This window comes from Alligator sinensis, unplaced genomic scaffold (genome assembly GCF_000455745.1).
Source record: "Alligator sinensis unplaced genomic scaffold, ASM45574v1 scaffold787_1, whole genome shotgun sequence".
Taxonomy (NCBI): domain Eukaryota; kingdom Metazoa; phylum Chordata; order Crocodylia; family Alligatoridae; genus Alligator; species Alligator sinensis.
In genome coordinates this window covers 2,344,241-2,356,632 of record NW_005841911.1, presented here as the reverse complement: position 1 = coordinate 2,356,632, position 12,392 = coordinate 2,344,241, and the positions used below count along the sequence as shown (strand labels likewise).

Genomic DNA, 12,392 nt, shown 5'->3' with positions numbered 1-12,392 from the left:
AGGTGGCAGGCGGCAGCAGGGCATAGCACGTGCTCCCAGTGCTGCCGTCCTCACATCCCATGCCCCCCCACCCCTGGCTGGGCAAGTGGCAGCAGGGCATAGCCCCAGCTCCCCATGCTGCTACACTCACATTCCACCCTCTCTCCCCCCCGGCTGGGCAAGCAGTGGCAGCGCCCACATCCCACGCCCCCCTGCCCTGTCTGGGCAAGTAGTAGGCTGTGCCCTGCTGCTACTTGCCCCCTTCTGCCTGGAGTGAGCTGTGCCTGCATTGCACCCCCTCTCCCTGCCCCCCCCAGCCTCATCTGGGCAGGTGGCAGCAGGGCATCGCCCCCACTCCCAGTGCTGCCGCGCCTGCATCCTGCGCCCCCCTGCCCCAGCTGGGCAGCTTGTCCCAGCCACAGTCTCTCCCCTACGCCCCTTCCCTCCCTCTTCTGTCCACCACAACAGACTTTTAAGCTGGAGGCAGCTATGTCCAGTGTGGTGAGGACTGCTACCTGTTTAGTCTATGACCAAATCTCCGAAGCAACGCTTAATCTTTTCTGAATTGATTTGGAGGCTTCCGATTTGATTCAGACCTTTTAAGTGGTCTCCCAATTTGATTTGGATTCGGAGATTTGGTAGCCGAATCAGGCTGAATCTCCTTTGAATCGAATAGGCTACCGAAGCTTTACGCAGCCCTGCAGCTCAGCTGTGGGAATGAAGTGGGAGTCTAAATGTATTCAGTGTAGTAGCTCACCATGACTTGAAGAAGAGTTGGCATTGAGAGGAACTGAACACAATGGGCACTACTAGATATCTGATTAAAATGAGCTGCACTACCCTATTCTTGTGGTACGTTCCTGTTTTATCGTGATGCTCAGTGTTGGCTCCATTTAATCAACTTCATAGTTGGTTTCTATTACTGAGAACATGCTGCTTAAAGCATAAGATTTTAATGATAGACAGTGTTTTTAATGATGTTTCCTTGTATGCAGATGTAAGATGAAGAGCTTTTTTCCCCATGCTGGTTGGAGGGAAAAACCCCTTGTGTTACATTCAAGTAAATACTCTGCCTGCGTGTGCATACACACATCATGTAATACTTTTATTCAGTACTCTAGGTCCTGTGTCTTTTAGATTTTCGGTGTCACCGTGAAACGGATTAAGTCCACAGGACAAAGATTTTTCATCTTTGCTTCTTCTCTTTTGATTTTTACATTTTCCCATTTAGATAATTGGCTAATTCTGAGTAGTCAGAACCCTATAACCCTATAGCAAGTCCGCTTTATCCTGCTGTAAATTAGAAGAGAAAAAAAGGAAAGCCATAATATGTAATGAAAATGTATTTTCAGCTGAGAACAACTTCCATCCTTTGACCTTTGCTAACTTGTCTGTATTTTTGAACTAGTTCTCACATGTCATCTTTCAGATTAGTTCTTTTGAAGTGTTAACTGAAATTCCTTTGGACTCCTTAAATCAACTTCACCTCTGATTAACTTCTGTAGTTACAGTTCTACACTAGACAAAGTCATTTAATTGACCTTCATTAGTTATGTCTTGAAATGTCATGCTTTCTTAGGTGGTTGGTACTGAAACCTTTGTTTCATACAGGCTGTTTAATATAGTGCGTGCATATTTGAGTATATGCTGCTGAAGGAAACCCAGACTATTGAAAATAATGTGTGGAACTCCATCATTTTGTGTTCTGGCTTCTGCGGGGAGGTTCTTTTCTTTTCTTTTCTTTTTGCTTCTGTCACTGCAATTCCTTGTGTATGCAGTTCAGTGAAAAGTCTGTGTGCGTTTATTTGAAATTAATTTGGTGATACATTTAATTTGTAGGCAAAAGCCAATGCATCTGTTGGAAAATTGGAAGTTGTTCATCGCTTCATGAAAGAAGTTAATCCAGATGAATCAAAAATGAATCATGAGCAGAAGAAAAAAAGTAGCACAAATCAGCTCACGTCAGACACATCTTCATCTCTGCTAACGTCAACAGTCAGTGCTGTGGTAGGGCAGGGAATTTTTTGAGCTGTTAATGTTCCTGTAAAACAGAAATTGTACTTCACATACAATTCTTGGGGCACAATGATTCAGGGTTTATAGTGCCTCAATCTGGCAAAAGACTGATCAATTTCAGACATTCTCTGACTTGTGTGTGCGCACGTGTGGGGGGGGTGTGGGGAGAGGAGGGTGTAAGGCTTATATCAACAGAAAATAGACTCCTTTTAATCCTTGTGACCTATATTTGGTCTTAATTGTAATCATCTTAATTTATAAATGTTATTCATTCTTAACTCTGCTTCCTCTTATACATTTACTTAAAAATCAGTGTTAGAGCTGTTTTGATGGGGAATCTTAGTTTAGTTTCTCCAAGGAGGTGATTTCTTAAAGTAGCCTTGAATTCTTGATCACAATTTTACACCAAACCAAGCACAGAGAAAGGGCAGAATTTGTTCTCTTCAGTAATTAAAATACAAAAGCTTTAATGCTTTGTGAACAGGTATATGTGTCTGTGGCAAGAAGAGAATTTCCATTGGGACAAATTTGATTAACTGAGTTTCTGAAATTGTTTCAGGAATTTTCTACCTCATCAACATGGACAGGTACTGAGAATCAGGATGGTAGGTTATTACTGCATGGCACCTTTGATGAGGATGAATCTTCAAAGTCCTTTCAGGAAGCTTTAACTCAGTGGAGGCATGGAAATCATGAACTCAAAAAGAAACAAAACTCTATCAAAGCTGAAGCAGGTATTACTGTGTTGCATGCATTTTAAGAAAGAAACCCTCACTCATTTCGGTTGGTAGCACGTTTCAAAGCTTATGTGCTGAGTAGCCTAAATAAGCATTTATATACTCAAGTTGCCAGATATGAATTTTTTTTATAATGATCAAAATGACTGATCAAATGTTGACCAGCAGCTGACATTGCAGCTGGTTCCTGAGCCACTTGGTGTTGTGATTGCGATAGGCTGCGTGACTGCACCTTACATTTTCTGTCCAGCAGTTGCATTTGTGTAATACCATATTAAAAGCTTGTTAAAATATTACATTATTAAGTCCTAATGTTTTGGAATGGGCTACAAGTGTTACACAGGAGACTTTTTTTGCATGGTTATAGTGATGACTGCAACGATGATCTTCAAATGCACATTGGGTAAAACATGCCAAATCAGTATTAATGCTATTTTTTGTTTGTTTGCCTGTCAAAGCACTCCGAAAGTTGGTTAATTTGTTTCTCTAACTTCAGTTTCCTCCTGCAAGAGGCACCACTTTACTGGGATAGAATATTATAGTTTGTTTTCATTTATTTTTCAAATGGCAACTTCAATGTCTCCAATTTTGTTAATGGTTCTGTTAGTGGAGATAATGGATATTCTATAACATTTTTTAACAGTAAATATATTTTCCTCAAAGTGAAGTATTCTTTCTGTTCCCTAGTATGCAGACCTTTTTTTCCTATTCATAATACAGAAGATGAGCTTTCTATCAGGATTCCTATGTTCTATTCCTGACTCTCTGACTTGGGCAAGTTTGTTTAATCTCTCTTTTTCAGTAAAACCTGTAAAATGAACATAATAAGATTTAGTTGCCAAAGGTTTTGAGATATTCTGATCAAAGGCACTTGCTAGAAGTTCAAAGGGCTGTTGTCACATAACTCTCCTTCCTGGCTCTTGAGCTTTCATCCGAGACCTCAGTATAACTAGTAAACCCAAGGCATAAAGCCTTCCCCTGAGGCGAGCAAAACACATGCCTTGGGTTTATATGTATTACATTCTAGTGCCCATTCTTTTTCTCCCTTACAGGTCTGCCCCTGAATCTCTAAGTTTCAGGTTGAATCCTCCCTATGATATGATCAGTTTAATACTAAAAATAAAATCTTGCCCAGTTGGATTTGTGCCAGATAATCTAGCTCTTCAGTAATATATGGAATGGTAGTTTTCTGTTCTCTTTCTAAAGTGTGAATGGTTTGGCACTTGAGAGGTTCAGAATAATATTGAACTTTTACTAATAGCTTTTTCTGTGATTGGGGTTTCATTTGGAGACTCATGGGCCCTGCCTTTGTGTGTGTATATGCCTGATTGTATATGAGTAATCCCATAGGTTTAAATGCATAAACGTAAGGATGTATATAATTGTTTGGAGGTTTAGGGCTTGTGTAACTGTTTCGAGGTCTCCTGAGTCCAAGTGCGTGATCTTCAGATGGTAGTGGAGGTGATGTACATGTCCAGAGTGTTGTGTAGTGTGTCATAGTCCTAAATAGCTAGTTCCTTTTCTTTCATTGGTGTGAGACAGCCTTAATTTCTAATTTATGTACTCTCAGGTTAGGAGTAGTGGAAGAAGCCAGATAACAGTTGTAGGTATCTACTTTTGCCTAGATCCTCAATTTTATCCTCTCTCTTCTAAACAAGTGTAAAAGGTATACTTTGGTCAGAAAAGGTATATTGATATTCAGTTAAATCCAGTCAATTCATGTTAGTTTGTAAATTCACTTGGGTCAAATATTCAAGAAATATTCAAGAAAATACATTGAACAAAACATGAATAATGCAAGAAAAGTAATATTTGCAACTTTTATGTAGACAACTAAACTGACATTTAAATGACTGATGTGCTATTAATTGGAAACAGATTGTATGATTAAAGTGGAGGGAAAGTTAATGTACTTGAATGATATGCAGACATTTCCTTTGCAACTTTTATAGAATCCATGGGAATTTGTGAGGTACAGACCCATCTTACACTTTCAAGAGAACCTGTTCAGATTGAATTCAAAGAAGACAGCTTGAGCTATATGGAAAAACTGTGGCTTAAAAAACACAGAAGGTATTGATAGAATCAGTGGGTATTAATAAAAGAATCCAAAAATATGTGCACTTCATTATTATCAGATCTAGCTAAAACAGTTTTTCAGAGTTCTGGTTAGTATATTAAAGCCATGCTGGAGAATGTTAAATGCACTTACTATAAAATGTGTGTTTATTGTCAAATAAAATAATGACGCCCATGTTTGACATTATGATTACTTCAGAACTGTTTTTAAAGAGAGCCTATTTAATCTCAATGAGGTTTAGAATTTGGAGTCATTAATTGCAAATAAGTTTGGCAGAGGTTTAATTCATTTTTTGGGATATTCATTCTGCTAAGAATGCACTCTTTGAATCATGGAGGCTCCTAAACCTCAAGCTTTCGGCCAATTAGATGATATAAATTGCAGAAAACAATTCTCTTTTAACCCTTGTGACTGAGTCTGTCAGGTCCTGCGTGCCCTTGAAGTGAAAATGGAGGGGGCTCTGCATCTTTCAGGGGTATCAGCCCCTTGCAGAAAGAGACACCAAATTCAGCTCATGTAAAAGTGGTAGGGTCAGCATTGATTTAACACCGTGGCATGTTAGTAATTATATATGACTTGAATCATCTTTTTATTTTGTTATTTAGAACTCCCATTGAAAAAGAACCTGGTATTCAGGTAAATGGATTCAGACCTGGGCAGTCAATGGTAAATGAATTTCACAATGCTCTGGGCAGAGAAGGAAGAAATGAGGAGGAGGAGGATTTAATAGGTTTGTTTATTTTGTTGTTGTTAATTGAGTATATTAAATATTTGAATTCTTTCCCCTATCCATAATCACCTTTGCATATACAGATTGTTCCAAATTCATTTTGAGTAAAGGTCAGGGTAGAAGGTGACTAAATGGATATACAGAATGGATATAATAAAATTAAAAAAAAATGCAAAATGTTAACTTTTAAAATAAACAATGACTCGTTCCCCAAAGGAAAAAACACACTCTGAATGAATGTACTACTCTAAATCTGTTTCCCAGCTGAAGAGATGAAACAATATTGGACATCTCTTTTTAGAACAGAAGTATCTGACGCTGTTCCTGAGTTCTCTGAATCTTCTTTGAAAATTGAGGTACTTGATAATGTGAGTATATACTAAATGATAAGTCTTAAAATAAAATCTGAAGAGTTTGATTTAAGTAATCTCTGTATTTTAAACAAATTTTATCAGTTAAAAATTAAATTTGGTAATTTAATGAGAAAAATGTCTAGACTTAAATAGCCTCTATTAGGTTATTGCTTGTATAGTTAACATTTTTTGTTGTTTTACCATTGTTATTATCCTTGCAATCATAAAGTTTAACTCTAAAGATACATGTCTAATGTTTCTTCACTACTGTGGCTGTAATCTTTCAGGCTTTTATTCACGCTGGTATATGTTATGTCAGTTGATAAATTTAATTCTTTCCATATCTTTTTATTTTTAAATTAGTCTTATGAGGATGACTTAGAAGAATCAACCAACTTTATGGTGACAGAACTTGGATCAACTAAATCGGGGAACAAACAAAGGTAAACAAAACAACTTGCTAGGGTTTCTTATGTTAATGTTGTTTTATTGGAATTGAACCAAGCTTTTGTGATTAACACATCAGAGCTGAGCAAATGTTTCACTGTGAACTGTCTAGTAAAATGCCATTAACCTGTGTGCTTAAATTATATTTTTGTACTTTTTAGATTAAACATTACATTCTTAGAAAACCGAATTGAGTCGTTATGGTCTCTCTTTCCTGAATATAAAAATTTGAGTAAAAAATTTCCTGGAGGGCCACAAACATAGTGGTAGTCCATGCTGCTAACTGTGTTCTAACTTTGTGTGGTCTGCTTCTACAGCACCAGTCACAGTTTGCAAAGCATCAAAAAGCTGATATTCTTGTGAAAGAAGTAGGGGAATACTTTGGTGTTGATATAAAATGATTGGGTTGTATCTTAAGCTTCAGTGAAGACTGCCATCTTATCAGCCATGGCATTAATTTATTTAAAGCATGCATACTGTGCATATCTTCTCAACTTAATTTTAAAAAAAAATGGTTAATTTGTGCTAGGTGGCTAGATACTTAATAGTTCTGTCATTTTACTACTTGCTGTCCCCTGAATGTTCTCTAAGAATGTGACTGATAACCATTCTTCACAGCAGTTGCAAGATTTCAATCCTATCTTGCTGAAGTAAGGAGTTGCAAAAGCCTTATAGGACATGGGAAGCTTGTCTTTTATAGGCTTTGTTGTAAAGCTGGTAAATATCAAGCACAACCAACTTAACCTATACTCTTTTATAATGTATTTATGATCTGTGCATGTTGTGTGTCAAACTTTTAGAATAAATGCTTAGTAAGCAAAAGAGTTATTCTGTTGGTTATTCTATGCCAATCCAGTATTTCTCTAGCACTTAAATTGCAAAGTTAAGACGAGATTTTCAAAAGCACCTGAGAGAATTAAGTGCCCATGTGCCATTGCATATGAATGAGAGCAGGACACCTGAATCTTTAAATCTTGCTCTTAATGTTTAGAAGTGTCGTACACCTCTGCATATGAACAAATCTTGGCTTCTGTATAGACTTTAGCCTCTTTGTACTTTTACACTGGGATGTTGTAACGGGGGGCTTGCTCGGGGTCTGTTTACTGGTGGCCCTGCCCACCTGTTATGGGCCAACCACCTGCCTTCTCGCTTGCCATGCCTTGTTGTTAATTAAGCGGGAGGCTGCCCATTGTATGCCCCAATGCCAGGGAACGCTATCTGTGGCTCTGTTCCTCCCCTACACTGTAGCCCAAGCCTCCCAGATGGTATTTGTAAATTCTTCTTTATGTTGGGGTCTCGGCTGCTGTGGGCCTACCCTTCTCTCTCTAGCTAGGCCTGTCAGTCAAAACCCCCCCAGAAATCAGGGTTTGACTCCCAGGCTCTAGCCCTCAAAAACAAAACAAAAACAAAAAAACCCCTCTCGGGTTCCTGTGCCCTCTGGGGCGCTGGAGTCAGCTCACCCCCGAATACTGTACCCTCTCTGGCGCTGGGGTCAGCTCACCCCCGAATACTGTACCCTCTCTGGCACTGGGGTCCCCACACTGCAGTGGGCTTCTACTGAGGCCTCCTCTTTCCACAAATAGCCTCACCCAAACCACTGGTCTTAACATTCAACACAAAACATAGGCTTCTAAGGCCATATAATGGAAAAATAATAATACAGAAACAAAAGAGGCAATATGCCTGCTTACTTTAGATGATCATGAGGATGGCTCACAGCATGGTGTAGTCTTCCAACAGAGACTACAGCCCCAGCACCATGGTCATTGAGATGCCCCCTCCCTGATGCCCCTCTGGCCTTCTCCACTTGCCATTTGTAGGATCCTGGCCTTCCTCTTCCTGTCACCTGACTGGCTGGCAGGGCTTGAGCCTTAACCCCTGCTTGACCGGCCGGCCATGACTGGAAGGTTCTGGATTTAAAGGGACCACCCTGTCTCTTAGTAACAGGGCTAGGGTTCCCTGTTACAGATGTGCATGCAGAGAAGTTATAGACCTTATGAATGCAGTATCATCTTAAAGAAGCAACCTCATCTATAACTTGGTATTTCCAGATAAAATATAGATATCAGTAAAAACCTTTATCTGTTTAATACATTTTTTATATGATAAAATCTAAAAAGCTATGTAGAGTACTGTCATTGATGTATCTATATATGCAACTCCTATAAACTTCCAGAAGAAATCTGAGTTTTAAATTTGTTAATCTTTAGGAGGTCATGTGTTATTTATGAAATTTCTTCCAATCTGTCTCTCTCTCTGTTTTATATAAAAAGAGCTATGGGACCTGAACACCAACAGAGTACAGTGTCACGCTTTTCACCAGCCCAAGCTCTTGATATAACTAGAAAGTCATTTGATCATGTACCTTCCACAGCTGATAAAAAAGATCTTCTAATACCTCCTTGGGACAGAAATACTGCACCTTTGGAACAAATTTCTAAAGGTAAATAATGGGGATATTATTATTTTTTCTTTCTTGACACTTTATTTCCTTATTTTGGGAATAAAAAGTATTTTATGATGATTTTTTATATGTTTTTATAGTGGTGGTATAACCAATTAAATACTATCTTCATATTTTGTAAAAGAAACAAATGTTGCTCATAATCATTTCTTCTTGCATGTCCCCCTTGCCTGTTCTACTCCAGTTTTTCCATAGTTCTGCTTGCTGCCACCCCACCCCTCTCTGCTCTCTCTCTCAGTTGCTCCCCATTACTGCAACTGTGTCTTCTTTTGCTACTTGCAGTTAGTAGTGACAGGAATCATCAGTGAGGGGCAAGGGGTGACAGCAATGGCTGCAGTACAGGTGAATTTTATGATGCAACTGCCTTATTTCAGCCCACTGCTGCTTAAAGATTAACATCCCCTATTTTGTTATATAAAGAAAAATGACTTAAATGGTCTACATCTATGTGCAAAAGCTCAGGATAGCCCTTGGACTAAAAATGTCATTCACCTTCATTGATCAACACACAATTTGTGGATATGTCAATTTTTAAGAGCCAAGTACGTTTTTATATTTGCAGTTTCATTCTCTTATCTGTCTGCTGGGAAAAAAGCTTGCAAAAGTGTAGATACTTTGTTTTGCGATGCCACTAATAAACATTAGAAACAGAAAACAGTGTTTAATCCACATTCTGAAGAGTAGGTTAGTTTACTATGCTATTTTTCTGTAATTGAGGTTAGTTATAGTTGAAGTTTTAATTAATTTTTTCTGTTTTAACAAATAAATTGTATTTGTATGTGCTTAGTCAGTCTCTCGCTCTGCATTTGGTTCAAGCTTCTGTTTATTTTAAGGCTAAAAGGTGAAAGAGAAAATGACAATTGGACTCTGAGGTGTGCTATATATGCCCTTAGGGGCAAAGGAAAAAAACCAAATAACTGTCTAAAGGGAAAAAAAAAAAAGAATCATTATGGTTCTGCACACAAGAGAGGGATATGGCTCAAGAGTATGTATTCTTAAGTGCAACCAGTCTCAAAGAAATTTTACTTACTTTCAAGTAGCTATCTTTAGATTTATTTAATTGAAAATATAAAGTTACCTTTGGAGTTATTCAGCTACTTCCAGGCAAACATTACAGTTTTAAAAATGAAGAAATTATAAGGTGAAGAATTCTGTAATTCATTATTCAGTACAGAATTCTGTGTTTCTGTCATTTTAGGAGTGTCAGAGGTACAATATGACTGAGTACATTCCAAGATAAAGATATTCGCTATTATGAGTCTGATTTTTGAGGTGCTGAGTGTTTGCAGTTCAAAGAGCAGTTGGGTACCCTGTATTTTCAAAAATTGGGTTATACATTTTTGAGAGTAGGTTGATTTTGTGCATGTATGTGGCTTGTTTGGTGTCTTAGGGCTTAGTTATAAGAGGAAAATCCTTTTATACTACACTCTTTTTTGGAATTCCTTGAGAAAAACGGTGTTTGCTTGTAGATGCAGTTTATGCTCATTTATTGCTTGGTTTTAGTTTCATCAGGACAGACATCTACAGCAAGCCATGCAGGAATATATACTGAGTGCCATCATTCTGCTACAGGAGAAAAAGTTCTCAGCATTCCTCACAAAGGAGATATAACTGCAAAGGCAGGCATTAAAACAAACACTGATAGAAGATTTCTTTCCTCTTGTATGCCACCTGAGAAGTCTTTTGGCCTCCCTAAATTAGCCATAAAGACACCTTCCTCCAAGTTGAGATCACTGAATGACAGTGCTGATTCAGCGGAATTTAAAAGTTTCTCCAACAACCAGAGCATGGCTTTAACTACGAAGTCCTCAGTGGTAACCTATTAAATCCCTAATCTCTCAATATAATAAATATGTTGAATATTCTATGTATTTGCCATATTTCTTTCTTTCTTTTTTCTTTTTTAGATTTTACATTGTCAAAGTAGGGTGGAGTGGTTTGGTTGTTAATATCTTGGTTTTCATGAAATACTGCAGAATATGTAGTAACAAGATAACTTACATAAAAGGTATGGAAGTCATTAGGTAAAAGTTTAGTGAGAACAGCAGAAGATAGATTCCCCATGTTTTGATTTTTCAGATATGGAAAATAAAAGTACTTTCATAACCCCCCTTCCTTACCTACTGCCTCTGTCACCCCTGCCCCCATTCTACCTCTTCTCCACCGCCCCCCCTTTCCCCCCCTCCCCCATCGGCCATTTTCACTTTGCTATGTGGTGGTGTAGGAAAATGAAGCAAAGAGATGACAAAATCCAGGATCAGAAGGGCTATTCATATGCAGCCTGTCACTCACCTTGCTTTCCCTCTTAATTTGGTTGTCACAAGTTTTATATACCCTTCGATTTTAGTCTCAATGTTCAAACATCTCTCAGAGAGTCTAGAACGGAAGGGCAGGTTTCGTTAGCTTCTGTCTTTTCATAAATGCAGCGTGTTTTGTGTGCAGTCAGGCACAAAATCATGATTTGCCTTTTAAAATTCCAAAGCTGAATGCTTGACAGAAGAGTGAAGATTAGTTGATGCAATACACTGAGCATTTTGCTAGTAATAAGTAATAGAGGTTTCTAATATTCAGTGTATAAAGATATAAACATCAGGAAAGAGATGCTACTTTTATTTTAAGTTTTATGAAGCAACATTCTATTAACATTTAACTTGGCATGACATGGTACATGTAGCCTTTAGCTGTTTTTGTTAATATTTTGTCTTTTATTCAAGTTGTTACAGGAAGTAGCCCGAAGAGAAAAACCTGTTTCTACCCAGTACCTCGGACTTGAGAATTTTTTTAGCTTGGGTGCAAATTCTAAGCAAGTAACAACTGAATCACTTCCATCATTGTGCTCTGATTCCAGCCCTACAGATAGCATTTCATTTTCAGGTAATACTGAGAAGTAAAACCCTCCACCACTATGTCACTTATTGAGTACATATGCTAGTCTATATGGGCTTTTAATAGTAAAAAGCATTACCCTCTTTATTTAAGCTTTTCCTAGGTTCAGTTTTGTAATTTGCCAGTCAGCATTATGTGCAGATAGTTAAAAAGCCTGAGGCTGAATTAATTCAGTCTTCACAGATTAGTTTAAGATGCATAGATTGAACTGATAACCAAGTGAACAAACATTCACTTTTGATTCCAGAAATGTGGCCATATGCCTGCAGTGGCTCAGGTAAGAAGCTGGGGGCACTAGAGCACACCTCTAGGCTCAGCTGGAGCCAGCAGCTTGAGCCAAAGCTAGCCCATCCACCCTGCAAGGAAGGTGCAAAGCATTGTGAAATGCTGGGGGAGCGCGAGTTGACTTGAATCTGGAGGGAACCTGGGACAGAAGTTCAGTAAACCGATTTACCTTAATTCAGTTAAGTCTGAGACTACTTCCAACCAAGTTTATCTTAAACTGGTTTGGGCCATTTTGAGTTCATGTACACTGCACTTCTGTTGTGTTACAGATTTGAACCAGTTTCAGATTACTTTTACCTGTTTATGTGTAATTTCTGTCCCTAGCCCAGGATGATATAAATTGGTGCAGCTGTCACACTAAGAAAAGCAACTAGCTGAGTAAGGAAGTATATGCTGGCCTCCTGCTTCAGGTTGT

General features: G+C 38.4%; 1 protein-coding gene across 2 annotated transcripts in view; it reads left to right on the top strand.

Moving 5' to 3' along the window:
- The window catches only part of ZBBX (zinc finger B-box domain containing), a 63,836-nt gene that overhangs the window by 37,649 nt on the left and 13,795 nt on the right, over nt 1-12,392 (top strand). Inside the window, exons 8-16 of one of the 2 annotated variants that reach the window (XM_006018725.3) lie at nt 1,819-1,986; nt 2,555-2,729; nt 4,685-4,805; nt 5,418-5,542; nt 5,807-5,910; nt 6,259-6,338; nt 8,616-8,785; nt 10,310-10,425; nt 11,521-11,680. In XM_006018725.3, coding sequence (XP_006018787.1) covers nt 1,819-1,986; nt 2,555-2,729; nt 4,685-4,805; nt 5,418-5,542; nt 5,807-5,910; nt 6,259-6,338; nt 8,616-8,785; nt 10,310-10,425; nt 11,521-11,680 — 1,219 coding nt within the window. Of the gene's footprint in view, nt 1-1,818; nt 1,987-2,554; nt 2,730-4,684; nt 4,806-5,417; nt 5,543-5,806; nt 5,911-6,258; nt 6,339-8,615; nt 8,786-10,309; nt 10,621-11,520; nt 11,681-12,392 lie in introns of both variants that reach the window. The other variant, XM_014517492.2, reaches the window with a different exon arrangement.